This window comes from Nicotiana tabacum, chromosome 1, assembly GCF_000715075.1.
Source record: "Nicotiana tabacum cultivar K326 chromosome 1, ASM71507v2, whole genome shotgun sequence".
NCBI classification, from domain to species: domain Eukaryota; kingdom Viridiplantae; phylum Streptophyta; class Magnoliopsida; order Solanales; family Solanaceae; genus Nicotiana; species Nicotiana tabacum.
In genome coordinates, this window is record NC_134080.1 from 197,650,733 (window position 1) to 197,670,111 (window position 19,379).

General features: G+C 37.1%; 1 protein-coding gene across 5 annotated transcripts; it reads right to left on the reverse strand.

The window, feature by feature from the left end:
- Positions 1-6,669: 6,669 nt before the first annotated feature.
- On the reverse strand, positions 6,670-15,667 carry LOC107817979 (heterogeneous nuclear ribonucleoprotein Q). Of its 5 annotated transcripts, none has more exons than XM_016643880.2 (9): positions 15,496-15,667; positions 13,338-13,778; positions 13,099-13,215; positions 12,834-12,974; positions 12,560-12,739; positions 11,516-11,720; positions 7,428-7,609; positions 7,254-7,339; positions 6,670-7,085 (listed from the first exon to the last, which is right to left on the reverse strand). In XM_016643880.2, the coding sequence occupies exons 2-9, from the start codon at positions 13,716-13,718 to the stop codon at positions 6,944-6,946; spliced, it is 1,434 nt and encodes a 477-aa protein (XP_016499366.1). In that variant the 5' UTR covers positions 13,719-13,778; positions 15,496-15,667; the 3' UTR covers positions 6,670-6,943. The 5 variants fall into 5 exon arrangements, with proteins under 5 accessions (XP_016499366.1, XP_016499364.1, XP_075111846.1 ...); XM_016643878.2 differs by having other exon boundaries at positions 7,254-7,342; XM_075255745.1 differs by having other exon boundaries at positions 15,376-15,591.
- Positions 15,668-19,379: the final 3,712 nt, after the last annotated feature.

Sequence of the window (19,379 nt, forward strand, 5' to 3'; positions counted from 1 at the left end):
TCGTCGTTGAAGGTTTGCTTTGCTAGCTTCCGCATGACACCTAGTTTTTCGGTCCTAACACTCATGACATGCGGTCAAATTCTAACTCGCAAATTATTTTTGTAAAATTAATTTAGATGAGGTTAAAACTTAAACAGTGGCACAATGCCAGCCTATTTGTGGAAATCGCCACTTAACAGTCATCAAACACAAAAGAAAAATGGCCGGTTAAATAATATTTTGGGCAAGTGCAGAAATAGTAGATTTTGGAACCACCATTCTGTCACGCCTCAATTTCAGGGAGCGCGACCGGCGCTCAATCGAGATACCCGGTCAAGCAAGCTTACTTGAAGCTTTCTACCCGATCTTACCCATGAATAAAATAACGTTGTATTTTATTAATTAGACAATGAGAAGATTACATGAACAATACCAATTTCAATACCATTAGAGACATCATTTGCAATTCTCAAAATACATTACACATTCATAGTTTTAGAAGTGGAAACTGTGTTACAAGTACAACTTTTCAAGTTTGACTTACCCAAATCAGAATACAACTCACGCTATGTCTACGTAGCCTATAACAGATATAAAAGAGTACTATAATAGTGCCAGCAACAAGGCCCCCGCTATACCTCAAACATTATACATAAGGAACAAAAGATACAAAACCCCAAAATGAAGTGGGGCTCACCAAGTCAGCTGGGAAGAAAGCGTACTGCTATCACTAATCGACGCCGCCTGCTGTTGGAACCACCTGCATCCATTAAAGATGCAGCTCCCCCGGCAAAAGGGACATTTAGTACGTATGGAATAGTACAAGTATGTAAGACTAAACACCATCTCAATCAATCGAGAAACAATACAAGGAGAAACAACATAGTATCAATGAGAACCCCAAACAATATATAAGTGCCAAGTTAAGAGAAGGATAAATTTTCAAATAAATAATAATATTTTAGGTTGGGAGATCTTTAGCACCGATTACACCACCGTGCTTTTAGCACGGAGTCTGATCACGGTCCGATCGGATAAGCCGTCTCACCCAAAGACATCCAATCACAATACCACTATGTGCGCGGCATAGCTTCCGATTTCGGCCCTATCGGTCGCAGCTAAGCCATATCACCACAATGCCGTGTGGATCGATATCACTTTCTGCTAGCAATAATCCCATCCCAATTAAGGGGAATAATATCAACACATCAATCTCATCCCATTTAAGAAGAAAATCTCATTACATCAATATGGGAATTTTACTCATCGATCGCTCCTACACCGACACGTGTAATTTTGGGGTTAGGTTATTTCAATCTACCCTTCCTCAATGACTAAATGATACTTCCAAAATATTTATCATACAAAGGATTTACAGGCCATTTCATAATCTTTCACTAGTCTTTTCATTTCATCGACCGTATTTCATATTTCATACTCACTCCTTTTACTTTCAGGCATCATCATGGATTATTAATAATAAGGGCATTTATAATCACGACTTTAAGTATATTTATGAGCAATAGGAGTCTTAAGCACATTGAATTGTTCTTCCACAATTACAATTGAACATGATTTTAAATCATAACACCTTGATACGTTGGTCATACTCGGTTATATTCTCGGAGGGAATTATGATATGATAGGAATATTTGGGACATATTTTGAGTACATATATCTTTCAACACAACACTTATCTAGAATAATCAAATTTATTAGGCAGGACTTGGAACATGAGAAATAAGAACTTGAGCCAAGCATAATTGCAACTTACAAGGACATCATGGAATTCGATTCTACAAGAAGAGTTTAGCCAACATACCTCGCTTGAGCTTTACTTAAATTACTACTACATTCCGAAAATCTTAGCGACTTCAATCTATTAGTGAGACGACAAAATCGAACCATAATTAGGAAGATGTTCATGGTTCTTCTATAAGGTCTCCTTCATCCCACAACCATTCCAACACCAAGAACTTACTCATATTAGTTCGATGACCTCCCCACCATCCTTATTGGTACGTGCATGCATATATAACAACCCCCATACTTAAGAATCACACTTCTCATTACCTATTTTTAGTCCAAATCTCAAAATTGAGGGCTAGGGAGTAGAATCTTACCTCTTAGATGAAGACCTTGTGAGCTTTCCTTTTTGAATTTCAAAGCTTGAGCAAGGATTTGATGAACAAAGTACTTGGGAATTCCTCCTCTCTCTCTCTCTCTCCAGAGCACTCCCTTCTCACTAAAACATCAGCTGGAATCTTCTAAAATAACCCCAAGGTCGTTTTATAAAAATGGGGTCGGGTAAAAAATATTTTAAACTTAAGCCTACGAAACCGGATCTGCAATCGCAGACTGGACCGCAAAACTAATATGCGGTCCGTAAAGTGGACCACAAAAATAGTCTCAAAATGGGGTTGGCCTGGTCAAGTCTGCGGCTGTTATACGGCCCGCAGAACAGTTATGTGGTTGCATAATGCACCGCACAATCTCCCTTCAAAAATTTTATGTTGGATTTGCGACGGATGTGCGGCCCGCAAAATGATTATGTGATCACATAGTTGATTGCGAAATTATTATGCGGCCGCACCGCAAAATGTCCTTCAAAATTTAACTATTTTTTGCTCAACTCCGCGATGGTTATGCAGATTACGGAATGGTCTGCGGTCGTGAAACTGACCGCAGAATTGCCTCCTTCTGCAAAAATTATTTTTCCAACTCCCAACGCATTGCACAACCCAAAAAGTTTGTACTGAGGCTCGCAAGCTCGCCGCGAAGAATTTTTAGAATCCTCAAACACATTAACCTACCTTGACACCACGGAACCCCGAGTTCTTGGTAAAATTTTGCGGGCCTTACATACTTAAGTCATATCTAAAGTGTATCAAATTTTGCAAGTTTCATCACTTCGGAACTAACTTCAGGCATAAGTAATCAAAGTTGTAAAAGTTTGCGTCGAAGTTTTTGCAGTAAACTTCCGACATTTTTGTCTTAAGTTTGGTTTGCTATGGCCAAACTTCTAACTTGCCAAGGGCAAACTAATAACTTGCTAATTGCTAACGTCAAACTTTAGATATTTTCCCCTTAAGTTTGGTTTACCAAGCCCAAAGTATGGCATTTATGCATGAAGTTCAGGGATATATGGTTGAATTATGCATGACATATTTAGGTGAATAAATATTTGGTCAAAAATCGCAACTTGTTCTTCAAATTTTAATAATTCATAACATGATTCAACGTCCAAATTTATTTCATATCAGCTAAAATTTGACTACAGAGGTGTTAGATATCATAAAGAACAAATCTAATCGTCATTTATCCAAACAATGAGAAATCTAACAAACTCATTTGTCATCTTCGAGCTTTTCTCGAAAAACTTCAACGGTGATATTTTTGGATTTCTCAATCAATGCCTAATTCTTTCATATAATGAGCAACAACACATTATTCTCAACGCATAAAAATATTTGATACCCACTTAACTTACATGAAATTTTCATATTTAATTTGAAATTCAAAACGTATGATATTTTAATGCTGAAAAACCTTAATAGGCTACGAAAATGAAAAAAAGTAAAAAATAAAGAAGGTATTGTGCATTAAATGGCGCCTGTTCAAATAGGCCTGCGAGTAAAAATTCTACATAATATTTCAAGAAAATTACATACCCTAAATGAAAAGGGAATCTTACGGAAATGTTCTAGATAAGTCCTAATTTACTAATCTCTAGCCAATAATCATTAAATTGTCAAAATTAGCCAATGATATATAAAAATTAAAAATCCATATAAATAAAGATTTTTTTTCTCCAAAAATCATACGCAAAGTTCTCCTTCCATATTTTTAAGCGTGATCAGCAATATTAGATGCAAGACGGAAAGGAAATTTCATGGATGAGGTAGCAAACAAGATAATGAAATACAACAACAATAACAACCACGCAGTAAAATCCCATACGTGAGGTCTGGGAAGTGTAGTGTGTACACAGACCTTAACCCTAACCGAGGAGGTAGAGAGGTTGTTTTCGAAAGACCCTCGGCTTAAGACAATGAAGAGAAACACTATATCAGTACCATCAACAGAAAATCAAGAAATAATGACAGCATCATAAGGATCAGAAAATAGATGAAAAGCAATAACAATAACCAGTAAATAAGGCGGGGTACAATAAAAACGGAGAATAGTGCGAACATAATATTAATCACTAACAGTCGAAGACAAGACCTTATCAGACTAGCCACACACACACACACATATACACACTAACTTACTTATGGGCTGACATAATTGGTAACTTTCAAACTATTGGCAAAGAATCCCAAGGGCTAAACAGAAGATGTCGTTAAAATAGCACGGGCTAGCCAGTTTTCGGACTAGTCATTCAAAAATAGTCATCGTTTGTCAAGTCATTGAAAAATAGTCACTATTTTGCTGTAACAGAGACCGATCCAGCATTATAAACTGGAGTTCGGTGCACTTGTGCATGAACTTCCAGCATATTATGCTGGACAGGTATAATTTGCTGGCTCCAGTATAATATACTGGAATTATACTGGAGTTCCAGCAAAGTATAATGGAACTCCAGTATAATATATTGGAGTTTCAATATATTATGCTGGAATATTTTTCGGATTTTAAACAGTGTTTTCGTTCAAATTTATCGTTACATAAAAATTAACTAAATTTTGATGACTTTTGAAATTGTGACTTTTTTGAATGGCCACTTGTAAATCTGACTATTTTTGAATTTCTCGATTAGATGTCCACTAGCTTCATTTATGAATTCTAATGCTATACGTGGCCATCAATCGATCTGGAAAAGTAATCGGGCCCAATTCTAATGCCCAGAAAACTCTGGTCCACACATCTAATCAGTCCATTATATTTCTACCATACTTCACTATTTGAGACTTCGTCACTATAAACCGTGACCAGAAAATCATGTGGGCCACTCCTACGCTCGGACCATGGACTCCATGTTTCACCGCCACGAATCCGGCGGTAATGTGTCGTCCGATCAGTTTTCCGATATCATTCACCACCACGAATCCGGCGGCGTCGAGGTGCGTTCCAAATAAGCTCCGACTCTATTCGCAGCTCAGAAACCTCGATTTAGATAACAGTTCAACCACAGATATCTCCAATTTAGGTAAAGCAGTAGCCGTCGCTGCAGTCAAATCAGGTTCGGAGGCTGAGCAAAAGCAGCAAAATAGGAAATCATCACGAGCAAAGTATAATAGACGAGGAGCAAACGATGAAGAAGAAATTGAAGGAAGTTCAAAAGAGCGAGAGAAGAAACTGAGCGGTTTGGATGTTTTACGGGCGCTGGAAAAAGCGACGGCGCAGAAAATGAAGAAAAAGAGAAAGGAAAGAGACGGTTCGGCGCTAAGCAGTAGAAAAGTGATTGGACGAGGAAGAGGTGAAAGGCGAGAGGATAATGAAGAATTGGTGGATTATGATAAGGAAAGTGTTCGACCTTTGAGTATAAAGGTGGATTGGGGGACTCGTTTGGATGAATTAGAAAAAAGACTTCAACAGCTTCTGGATACAACTGCTGCTTGAATGAGAAGAAAAAGTGCTAATACTAACATTGAACATTTTATCTGATGAAAAACAGTACCAACTCATCAAATAATGATACAGAAATTGTTATGTAAAGCATTTTGTTTTGTACAAAATAATACACAGGTTACGATATGAATGTATAGTTTAAGTTGTATTTTGGTGGTGCACAAAATTTTATTTGGGATTGTTTTTCTCTATGCAGTAGACCAAACAATACATTAAATTGCCAAACAATATGTCAACTCCTTCCGTCCTTCCTTTTGAAACAGACCAAATCAAATTTGAATATCCTTTGCCCCATATCTTCTCGCATATCTTCTGTTTTCCATGGTTATGGTTGCAAAAGAATCTATATTCTATGTCTCGTATTCTCTGTCCCCTATATTAGCCTAATTAAGTTCAATTTTCTTTTCTTGACTTTTCGCCAAGAGCGGATTTTTGATACTAATTAAATTCACTAAGTCTCTTAATTCTTAATTAATGAGTTAGGCTAATATATTAAAAAGAAAAAAAAGAGCAAAAATTTGACTTAATCTGGACTCGCTCCCGTGAGGTACCTACAATAAAAATCAGTTATTTGAGCAGTTGCAATCTATGCAAAAATTTGGTGAACTCTTCACGGTTTAAGTTGAGAGACACCTTTAATTTCTCCAAGCGGAGAGGAGAGAATGAAACTAGAGGAAATTCCCTTGTCCAATTCTGCCCTTCATTTTTTCTACTAATCATAACAAGGCAGGGGGTGCAGCTAAGGTTCAAGCAAGAGAATTCAATTGAACTTATATTTTTTTTATTATATGAATATTGTTGAATCCCCTTAACAGAACGAAAGATTCTAGTGTAGTTAACAAACTCGAGTGCAAATATTGTTTTAGATCACAAGTTCAAATCTTAAGTGTAACATTCTAGTATCATATTGAATCCCCTTGTATGAATTCCTTGCTACGCCACTGTAAATAGGGCTACCCAATCAAGCATATTAATCCCCCAAAAATGGCAAAGGCTAGACTAATTGTGCATAATCCAACACCTACGCATGTTATTGCAGTTGCGCTCTGAGGCTACTAAATCTAAAATCCAAATCTGGTAGAATGACAAATGTTGAAGCTACAGGAGACTCACAGCTTTCATCTCAACAATTGAAGAAATTAACCCACATTACAGAAGCAATTTATGAACTAAAAGTCAAGCAGACAAACGATTACGGAACGCAAAATGCATCTCCAACATCCTTGTTTAGTTACAATGCACATTAAGTCGCTGAGATTGGTCTAACTGTTTTAACTTTGTTTTCTTTCTTCATAAATTAGGACGAAGTAGGAAATAGATGTCCTGAGCTACTGGTCTGGCATTCAATGCAAGTAGCAACTCTGCTACCAAGTACAACATTTCACCAGAACTAGTATGGTCGGTAACGTCTCCCCCGGTTGGAATCATCTCCCGTACCACTGGATCCTCCTCGTCCTTGTGGTCCACCAGCACCATTACTCCTATCATTCCTCCGAGGTCGAACGGCTGGTGCCTGAACTCCTGGCTGCTGGCTGCACAGGAAACATAGCAAGTTTAAAATGTTGGTTTTATTCTATGCATAGAACTTCAATAGTTCATCATTTATCTGAACATTTAGTAAACGAAAAACTAATAATTACACTAGTCATGAAGAAACTTTGTTTCAGAAGAAACAGATGTTAATATTTATAAGAACTTACAGAACATAGCCAATCTGACCATCAGGTAGAACCATTGGCACCATCTGCATACCTGCTGGCATCGGTCCTCTGCCGTATATCATAGGCTGCTAAAGAATAATAGTCTATCAGATGAATATGATCAATGACAATGTGCAGAATCAATGAAGACAACATGATGTACACAGAAATTACCTGTTGGAACCCAGCAGCAGCACCATAACCAGCACTCAGATGTCCATACGGATTCACTGGAAATGCACCATATCCTGGATGGGGAATGTAATTAGGATGGGGCATAGCATTGTGAGGACCGGCTGCTGCATCGAACTTCTTTTCAGTCTGAGGCTTTGCAAGAACTACTTCTAACACCTGACCTGCAATCCACATCCACTTTGACATTATTTGCCTAGTGAACTACATCATTAAACTAGTTTGGCATATACCGGAACTGATATACAAGATTCATATAGCTGACTGAGGCATTGTCGACCGGTTAATTGAAATACATCAGCAAACACAGAAATACATATTCAAGGGAAGCATCTAGCTGCTTTTTCAGCTCATATAAAAACAATAATTGTAGTGGTGGGGAATCATGAAGTAATTCTTCCTTTAAGAGAGCTACACAAGTTTACATCGCTAAAAAAACTAATTTAATAACGTTTAGCCTATGAATAGAGAACCATGCAGTGAATCCTGATAAAATTTGTAAATTTCAGCATTATGACAAAACCAGACCAAACAAACATGCACAGCATTTTACTTTATTCTAGTCATAACAAAATCCTACCATTCTTTAAAAGTTAAGTAGCCCACCATGCTATGTAGAAATACAAAAGCATCAAGGTATGCTCTGGACATGCATTTCCACAATTTCACAGCAACATTTCAGACCAATCAAATGAGATCACACTACCAAATGCGCAGGGAAATCTAGAATATGATTCACATAGAGAAACTAAAAGTATTTACACAAGCACATTCAGTACAGTGATGACAACACTCTTCAAAGGCAGCACCTTATCAGCGGAAAATATACCAGCACCCAACAACCCAAACCTATCAACACAGAGAAAACTCGACCCTTTACTAGGCATGTGAATAATATTTGAGTTGAAGCTGATAAAGAAAAAGAGTAATTGATGTTGGAGTTGAGAAAAGTTTGTGGAAGTCGAAGCATGTTTGCCCATCAACTTCATTTGGTAAAAAAATGTTTCAAAAAGTTATACAAGAAAATGGAAGAAGGTAACAGATTTTATATAAATTTTCAAAAGAGTAAGCCTTAGCACAAAGAGTGCTAAGGGAAACAAAATACAGGAAGCCCAAAAAGCAAAAACCTAGTCCTGTACTAGTTCAATGCACCAGAAGTGAATATAGATCTTCTACTATGGCCTCTTACACCAAAAGTTAAACAAAAATATACAATTCATCTAGATCTTCTTTTCAGAGTTAGCTACATCTTCAATCTAAAAGTTAAAATTTGTGAATGGAAACCAGTATTTCACTTGAAATACACCCTTAAATCAATATTTCCATATTTCACAAAAGAAGTATTTGCAAATACTCATGCTCAATTATTTTTGCAAATAGTGAAGTCTAGAATTTGCAATATCGAAATATTGATTCATGCCTAAACAGGCCTGAAGTAATTTGAAATACTAAAGCACTATATTTCACTATATAACATGCCTTCAAAATAAACAAACTGGTAGCTCAATGAAATTAAACTCAATTGTGGAATGACACTATTGCTATAGTATTTCAATGATGTTGGAGTGTTATTGCTTCAGCCATTCAAACTCAGCAAAGAATAAAATGAGGTAAAATTGATAGGATGTAAAGTTTCTTACAATTTTAGTTTTTTCTCCCATTCGCCTCTTAATATACAACGATGCGGTGCTAACAAAAACTCAGGAAAAAAATTGACACATTCCAAAGCAGAAATGATTTTAGCAGTTCGCCTGTCTTTAGAAATTTTCAATAAAAATGTAATAAAGCATCAATATCGTGGTAATTGGTTCTTCCTTTTCTAAAACAAACAAATATTGAAGACGATAAGTTGACGGTAAATGGAGGGTGCCCAATGAACTAATGATTGGTCTCACTGTCTCTGATTCCTTGTACTAAATAAAAGCATTTGTACTTAAAAGCATAAAAATGAGTTTTGCATAAAAAATAAAGATAACAACCTAGGACATCTAGTAAAGCATAAATGTAATGAGAGGTTCAATTATTTTTCACAAGGTTAAAAGTGATCTTTGTAAAACAAAAGTTTGTAGGTTGAATCATCTTTCATCTAGGATAGCTTCCCAGAAAGAAATTGAGTAGGCCGCCTTTTACTCAAGTTGGATGAGATAAATCAGAATAACCTAACCAGCGCCGCAAAAGCTACTTGTCTGTAAGGAGAGAAGTATAAATTGATGAAGCAGAAAACCCCAGGAGGAGGCCATAAGAACAGTATTCATATCCAGTTCTAGCTCGGCAAAACAAAGGAGGAACTTCTTGGAAGTTTCAAACTCAAAAAAGGCAAAAAATAAAAAAATACGAAACATTGATTCCGTTGTTCCTACAGCACCATTCTCTATTTGCAGGTTATCATCAATAAAATCCTTGTTACTTATCCACCAAAAAAAGATTCTTTTGTTGGAAGATTGTCTTGTAGTATGACTTTTTGTCTAAAAGAAAGGATATATCACAGGCAACCACCACTTAATCATGACAACCATATAAATCTTCTGTATCCCTTCCAATATTTCAGATCCTTTTCACTATATGTCATATTACTTTAATCTAATTAAGGGTCCTACTTGACTGCAGTTGAACTAAAACTGATCTTTGACAAAGTATTTGTATGATAGATTGAATCAGTTTTAGGCTTAACTAAAAGCAAGAAACACACGTCACACTTCTGACAACTGAACTAAGTTGATCTTTAGTTTCAGTACAGCCCAAGCTATGAAACTTGATTCACAATCTTGAAAGAGAAAAAGGGAGGGCATACACGGAAGAGAGTTGATTCAAAACTGGAACATATCGCTTTCACCTCAAGGTCAGTTCGCTTTGATTCAAAAACAAAATAGGCATCATCAAAATGGGATTGGGTCGATCATAGCTTGATACAGTCCCATATTTGAAAATTATTGTTTCAACATATAGAAAGAAAACATTTACAGGGGTGAGAGTTGATAAAAAAGGGGGCTGAATATAGATTGCTTTCACCCCAGGGTCATATGGGGGGAAAAAGGCATCTCAATCACAATGGGACTAAGCTGATCTTACTTTTGGTTCAGTCCAAACCGTAATACTTGTTTCAAAATCTTGAAAAGAGAAATTACAGAGGATGAGAGCTGATACAAAAATGGGCCATATCCAGATGGTCAGCTTGCTTTGATAAAAACAAATGCATCAGATTTTTGACAGCTGAAGTAAGTTGACCTTAGTATAGTACAGTTCAAACTCTGAAATTATTGTCTCAAAGTCATGGATTAATTAAACAGGATGAGAGTTGATCTAAATATGGGCTATATCTAGAAATCTTTCAACCGTAGGTCAGCTTGCTATGATTCAGAAACAAAATAGGCATCACACTCCTGACAACGCTTTTCCGCATTTCTTCCTTGTAATCTCTTTATGATATCCTCCTAACTTCATGACAAATCTTTCTACAGTATGACATAATAGAACATGTCATGTAGATAAGAGTTTCATTACTAAATTTTCCAAGTATGACTGAGTAAATCCTAAGAAAATACCAATTATAAACAAACTAAGAATTGTTCAACACAAGGTCTCGGCTGGTGCTACAAGTTCCTAAACAGATCCTTGAAGTCTCATATACAAATGAGAATTCTCAGATCAATAAAGGTAGGGATAAGGTCTACCTATACTATTACACTCCCCAGACCCCACCATGTGGGATTACACTAGGTTTGTTGTTGTTGTTCAGTTTAATAAAGGACTTTTGAAGGAAAAAAACCATATCTCAAGCACATTCAAATCTATTGTGATTTATTTATCACTTTAGGTATGCTCTAAGAATGTACAAACCACAATTTCCCCATTTTCTTTGCTTCTTCCCTTTCTTTTTGATTTTTTTTTTTTTGTGTGCGTGTGTCCTACCTCTATTCTCCTGATTTATTTTTCTTTTCCTTTCTTTCTTTTTCCAGTGAGGGGGAAGTGATTTGCAGGAGGGGCCGACGGAACACTCAGATGTAGATCCTGAGAGTTCCCTTTATGCAATGTATGTGTTCCAGTTGTATTCATAAGTCCAGAAGCATTACCATTAACTTCATATGTTTCACCATCTTTAACAGCCTTCAGTGCACTTGACCTTTCTGCATAATGGACAAATCCGAAGTCTCGTTTGCCACCACTTTTGGCTGGCGGCATAACTACTTTGGTAACATCACCATGGCGTTGGAAAAGTTCCTTCAACTGTTCAGTAGATGTGTTTTCTGGAATGCTTTTCACATAAAGTGCTTTAACCTGGAAAAGATGACAAAAAATACATAATCAATGTTCAAACTAGCAGAAGGATGCTAAGGGAAAAGGTTTCACTGTTTCACAGAGGTGAATCTCCAATCAGTCCATTGATACCATGGATTGGACAATACATCACAAAATCTAACATCGTATCGATAAGTGACTTAGTTCGCTATCACTAATCCTTTTTCTTCTTTTTGGGTGATAATGGTAGGGTACATGCAATCTTGCACGAACTACCACGACTACTCCAGAATCATCTCAGAGTACCTTCAGCAGGGACACTAGGTTTACGAGCCTTAGTTGGTCCCAATAGAATTACAGTCAGTATAATTTCAGCAGTGAAACAACAACTCTGCCCCACCTCATGGTTACAATACGCCTAGAGAACTAAAAAGTTTAAGGTATCAGCACAGTTGCTGGCTCTTTATTCAAAAGCAGCCTCAATAAATGATAACATCAAGTTGAGAAGTTTTATAGATACATTACAAAAACCATCCAATCCCCCTTCCCACACCTAGACAGACCTACAAGAAGTAAACAAAGAAAGAAGAAAACAAGTTTAATCAGGAATACATCAGGTGGATCAGAACCCGTAACGTACTGTATTCAAGCCAACATAATAACAATTGGAGAGAAAAACTCATATACCCACAAAAGGGAAAAGCATAAGGGAGATCATTTGGTAAAGGTGCAAACTGCAAAGTAACAATTAAAGATCAAGCAGGTGACATTAGAATCTAAGAGAAACAACCAAAGATCACAAAACATATCAAATAGAACTCGCTTAAGATCTCCTAGAAGCTCATACTCAATTATCGGTGAGATATAAGGTTTGATACCTGAGCAGCGGCAGCAGAATGATCAGGTGTAATCTTTGGATCAGCCCAGGTGACAGTTGGCGAATTTCCCTCCAGCTTAAAGTTTGCACTTGCCATTTTTTTCCGCGAGTAATCCGCACAGGCATTATTGTAATATTCAACGAAAGCAAAACCCCTATTACGTGCTGGGTTTTGAGGATCCTTCAGTCAAATATTAGAAGTTTACAAATTGTCCATAAGTTGCCAATGACAGAGTCAGAACAATTTATAGAATGTTTGGGACATAAAAACACACCTTTATGAGTTCTATTGTTTCTGCACCAGGGCCAGTCCCTTCAATGACTTTTCTGAAGTCATCATCAGACCAGCTCTTTGGTACATTACCAATGAACAATCTGTATTTAGTTTCTGACAGTGAACACCTTATGGTTTTTCCCTGGGTTGATAATAAACACACAACAAACAAAGAAACTACCAAATCATGCACTCACTAAAAGAGACGATACAGTTAATGAAAAATCTAAAACGAATGAAGCCAAGTGCGGAAATGCAGAAATCACCTTGAATTCTTTGCTATGTAATTCTTCAATAGCCTTTTGTGCCTCATCTTTTGTAGTGAAGGCTACAAAGGCAAAGCCCTTGCTTTCACCGGTATCCTTATTTCTCATGATCCTGACCTGCAAAGATAGGACACGATTACACAATTTAGGGAAAAGCAAACACATTTAAGCCTGTCAAAAACATATGCTCGTTTGGTGTAACGTTCAGATTACTTCCAGCTCTATTAATCAGAACTGACCTCATGTAATTCGCCGAATGGTTCGCAGAGATCCCTCAAGTCTTCATCAGAAACATCTCGAGGAATCCCACCAATGAAAACCTCAGACCCATGCGGAGGGAGAGCAAGAAGTTCAGCATGCTCTTTTTTGTCTTCTTCAGTAAGAGAAGCACTAGGCTTTTCTTCATCTGTAGCAGGCTCCGGAACGTCACCCATATCTGCTTCTGGAGACTCTGCTCTCCCACTATCCCCACCTCCGGAATCATATGATTGCTCTTCACCATTTTCATCACCGTCTTCTCCAGCTCCGTCATCTTCTATCAGTTCTGGATCTTCATCTTCCTCAGAGTAATTTTCGTCATCAAGATCCACACGGTCATCAATTTCCGTATTCTCTGTCATGATTTTATTGTGATCTAGATCTTCTCATCCAACAAATAAACAGAAGGTCGCCAATAATGCCTGCAGACCGATATTTATGTTAGCTCTTTTGCTTGTTGACGGATATGACATCAATCATTAACTATATTTCAACCCAAATAACTTGGGGTCAATATGAAAAAGACTGGGTAAATTATATTTATTTATTTTTAAAAAAAGGCAAGTACACACTATGACCATGCATGCAATGAAGGAAGTTCAGTACTTTCAACTGTCCTGCACCAACACGGAAAGACATGTAGGATAGGTAATTTTTCATTATATTCAGGAGATGAGAAAACAAAATAAACAAATGTGCAACCAAATTTCCAACTTATCGCAATTTTACAACTGATATCTTTCTTTCTTTCCATCGTTTGAAGCCCAGCACTACTTCGAGCATTTCATTAGCCCATGGTGGCATAAACATAAGATACAATAGCACACGATGGAGAAATGGAACTCTCTGGAGGAAAGAAAATGCACTATTATCAATAGACACAAAGATAAGCACATACACATAAGAGCAAAGACACTTTCACAATTGATATTTTTTCACCACATTTGGGACATCGAGGAGGGTAAAATTTAACATGATGGGAATTTAATCAATTAAATAAAGAGAAAAGGTTGGCCATACTAAGGTGGAGTTAGCTTTGAAATACTTGTTTTAGGGAAAAAATGTTTTGCAAAGATTGTTTTCAACCAAACACCAAAAAAGAAAGAAAAAGAATCAATTTTTGCAGAAACCGAAAAACTAACTCTTCTTACAATTTTTGAAGCAACCGCCACCTATGACTTCAGTGCCATACAGAACAGTGTTACGACAGGGTAAACTTTTCGCCATAATCTCAAGAAAATATCTCTACATTCTCAAAAAGATAGGAACTTCCTTTTATAACAAAGGTGTCCGACCCTGCTCGCACGCACCTCGGCTATTCAACCAGGATACCTACAACCTCCACAGGTACCGGGTAACTCAAAAATACATGAACTTAAGACAACATTAATATGCTTAGCAAAAGTTCCCTTTTCATGAAGGATATATCGGATGTTTCAGCTTGGGAACATGGTTAATGATGTGCATGACCCTCTACTCTTCTCTACTTTAAGTACTAGACTAACTAGTGCAACAGCCTGTTTCAAACTCGGGACATACTACCACACATTGCGCCGTCGAATCAACACAATGGGGCACATCACGATTTCCAAGAAGTTAAATGTTTAATATGACATTATGCCTATAGAAAGAGAAAGACTCTTCACTGAACTCAACCAAAAAAATGATGGGTAATTGAACAAAGTAAATGACCCCAACCAATTTTTTCTCTATAAAAAAACTCAACCAATTTTAGTACCAACATATAACTGTGAACACATATAACAATTCAGCTACCTGAGGAGCTAAAATCAAAGTATATAAAGCATCCACACAAAAAGAAAACATCTTCGAAGCACAAACTAGAAAACCTAGAGCTGAAAATAACAAAAATCAACAAAACCCTAATAAAAAATAGGTAAGTCCGTACATATCTAACAAAGTTCGGTATGTAAATTTAAGATTTCTGATGCTAAAAAAAATATAAACAAAATGACATACATGCTAAAAATTGATTAAAAAGGGGGCAAAAGACGAAACCTTGTTTATGAGAATGGGCGGAAATGAAGATAAAGAGCAGAAGAAATAGAGCAGTAGTATTATGTGAGAAGAAGACATATAGTAGTAGTAGAATATATGAGTATTGGGGGTTTTCATTACCCAAAAATTAAAGAGAGAAATCGGAGGAAATTTTCTGCTTATCTGTTTTCTGCTCTTTAGGAGTTTGATTGAAGGCGAAGAAGCTAATCTGGAAGTGAGAAATACACAACTACTCTTTCCGGCTCTTTTATACTGCCTGCGATTTCAGTTCGGAATCTGGCCCTAACTCGGGTAATTGGTACGCTCTGCCCGCTGCCCGTATTGATTTGGTCAATTCGTAGATGAGCCATAGGTGTATCATGGAAAATTTTATTTTGTTTCTCGTACAATTAATACTAGTGGTATGAGGCAATTTTTTTATCTCATAATTTTGTAGACCCAAATTTTTATGGACCTAGAAGTGTAAGATTGGGGTCCATAAATTTGTGAGACAAAAAGGAGCCTCATACAACTTGTGTAAGTTGTATGAGACACAAAATAAAACTTCTCGCGGTATCATAGTCATTTTAGCTGGCGCAGTTCATTCCTGTTCGAACTTTTTTTTTGAGCAAACAGGAAATATAAATATTAATAACTAAGGAACATTTAGTACATGATTAACATAAGATGTGTCACGAAGGACGCATTGGTTCCCTAAGTTTGCTAACAGTTGGCAAGCTTCATTGCATAACAGTTTTTCATGGGTAGTAGTTTCCAGTCTATCACTTTCCACAAAATCTATTACATCCATTGGTGGTTCAACAAAAACTTTTTTACTCATCTTCTGAGCATTACTTCTTGCTGCTCCAAAAACATGGTTATCCATTCCTAGGCTCTTTTTTGCTAGTTGGTGAGCAATCCTATTCCCCTGCCTGAAAGTGTGCTAGAGAGTAACCCTCTACTGGTGCATTAAGGACCTGCAATCATTAACAGTTTTATTAAGTAATTTATTACCTTCCTGTAAGGCCTGGATTACCTCTGAGCAGTCTGTCTCTATTTCAAGTGGGTAGAGATTCCACTCCTTTGTTGTCCTTAGACCTTCTCATATAGCTTTCAATTCTGTTGCTAGTGAGTCATTTGCATGGGTTGGTTTTGTAACACCAACTACCCAGCTACCATTTGCGTTTCTGAAAACACCACCTAAACCACAATTTTGGTTATAACTATGAAAACTGGCTTCAACATTCAGTTTGAACTAACCCCTATGAGGTTTGAACCAATTGATTTTTATTGGTAATTTGGGAGAGTGAATAGAGATTTTTCCGTGAGTAATTTAAATTCTATGGCCCTTTGCATGATTTGAGAACTACTGATCTGGTTGGTAGTGTTATTGTGATTATTACTGTTTCTGTTAACCCAAATGTGCCAAATGATGAAAGGAAAGTAAGTGTTCCATTTTAGGAAATCATGATTAAGAGAAAGTTTAGGTCCTTTATTTGGGTAAGCCAGTGTTTCCCATTTTGATTAATATGGTGGTGCCATTGAAGGTCAGACCAAAATTTGTTGACAGCTTTGCATTCTAGGAAGATATGCTCAATTGATTCTTCATAAGGGCTTTTACAGATGGGACAGTTAGGGTCAATGTTTAGTCCGATCTGTAAAAGGTATTTTCTGCAAGGGATTCGATTGTGAAGACATTGCCAAAGGAAGAATCTGATTTTATTGGAACAGTCCAATTTCCAAATCTAGTTGAAGTCTAAATTAGTGTTATTAAGAGATTCCAGAAGCGTATAACAAGACTTGGTAGTAAAAAAAACCTTAGTGGTGAGAGACCAAATAGGTAAGTCAATTGAGAGAACCTTAAGACTGACTTTTATTTTAGTGCTATTAGCTAGTAAGTCCGGAGGAAGAGAGAGGGTTAAGCAGTCTAAATTCCAATTGGAACCATCAAAGATATCTCTGATTTTTGTTGAAATATCCTTGGAGGAAGGGGGGCCTATTACATGATTCCTTAGATTACCAAAATTTGGGATCCAATTGGTCCCCCATAAGTTAAGATTGGATTGAAAGTGGGGGGCCATAAGATGCCCTTGGAACATATTTCTCACCCTTTGCAAATGTTTTTTTCCAAATGAAGGAGGATCTATTCATAGAGGAACTATTACAATAGTAAGAGATGATAAGCTTTGCCCAAGTAGTTAATGCATTTGTGAGAAGTCTCCAACTTAAGCTAGCTAGAGTGCATAGATTTTTATTAAGAGCCTTGTGGATGCCTAAGCCACCGTATGGTTTAGGTTGGCATATGGTAGGCCAGTTCACCATGTGAATTTTTCTTTTCTCTCTTGTGCTACCCCATATGAAGTCCCTTTGGACTTTATCAAGCTCTTTTAGGGTTTTCCTGGGAGAAGGGTGTATTGCATATTGATGTTTAAGCGTCAATACCACACAAGAGGGGAGTGATTTGTGTGGCACCCAATTTTCGCTTAACTGGACTATAGAAGAACCTGGTTCTTCTAGGTGTTCCAACTACTACTGTTTGCGGAATAATAAATACAGAAAATAAAGAACACAACAATTTTACATGAAAAACACCTGGCTCAAAAGGTGAAAAGACCACGACCTACTACTCAGTAGGATTTTCCCAAACTTCCACTAAAATCACTAAGCCAAAACAGCATTTACAAAACTATTTGTAAACATAAGGATTAACTCTAATCCCGTTGTGGCACACAACCTCAACTGTTGCGACAACTTCAAGTTAGCTATAACTTGAACACTCTAGGTACCCAATACAATTGCTTCTATGAAAGCTGAAAGGTACAATGTTAAATCACCTACTACAATTGAACTAGAATAAAAGATAGACACAATGGAACTGGTCCTTCAATCTCATCAAGTAGCTTCAGAATTGCACACTCAAATCACACATAAATTGCTTGCAAAATCACCTTGCTCTTTTGCTCTCAATTTAAGTTTAACTTCTGCTTAAGTGCATTACCTATAAAAGATAACAACACTTACATTTAATAGGTTAGTAATCAGAGTTTGAGTGAGATTCAATTGCTACTCTTCTATCGTAGAAGAGTTCATAATGATCTCAAACTCTAACGCTATCTTCATCATAAACTGTGTTTTCTTCATATAAGGAGTCTTTCTCTCCTTATCCAATATGCAACCTTTTTAATCAGATCAGGAGATATTATAGCTTGATCAGTTAGACTTATCTCCTTCACGTGCATCTCACGTGTACAGGCTGATCATGACTATGCTTCATTAGATGGACCTGGTCCATGTCTGAATTCTTTTGTCAGTCTTCAAAACATCACATGTTCTTGGGCCATCAAATTCCCTATTTTTGATGATGACAAACTCTGTGCTTTTTACTTTTATGGATCCTGTAAGAACTCAGCTTAACCATCAATACAAAGTTTAGTAAATTCACTTATCATCAAGGACCAGGTTAATTAGGTTATAAATATCACTTTTTCAGAATATGTAAAGCACAATGGTAAGCTCAGTTCTGAGAGCATCCCTCTCAGATTCCACCTCTGCCACACGAACCTTGAGCCTAGCTATCTCAGCATCCTTGGCTTCACATTCCTGAACTAGAGCCCTGACTTTGCTGTTAATAGGAGTCTTCTTGGATGAACCAGGTTCATTTGGGATGGCACTGATTAAGTAGTCATAAGCAATCAGAGTGTTGATGCCAAAATGTTCTTTGCTTGAGGCCATTTCCTATTTCTTCAGAAACACATTGAGCCTATCTAGAATCGTGGTTAGAATAAAGCCATAGGGAGTAGCATGAGCCTTGGATCCATTTATGACCCTGTCTAGCATCTTGATAATGAAGGCATGCCAATTGATTTGCTTTCCACTCTCTAGGCACTCCATAAGAACCAGGTCCATGTAATTGGCGATGTACCTTCTGAACAGCCCTGGCTTCATTCACATTCTCTGCATCACAAAATCTCCTAGTAATCTCAAGTGCAGTATGGAGGGAGTCCAGACAAGGCCACTTTTGCCTT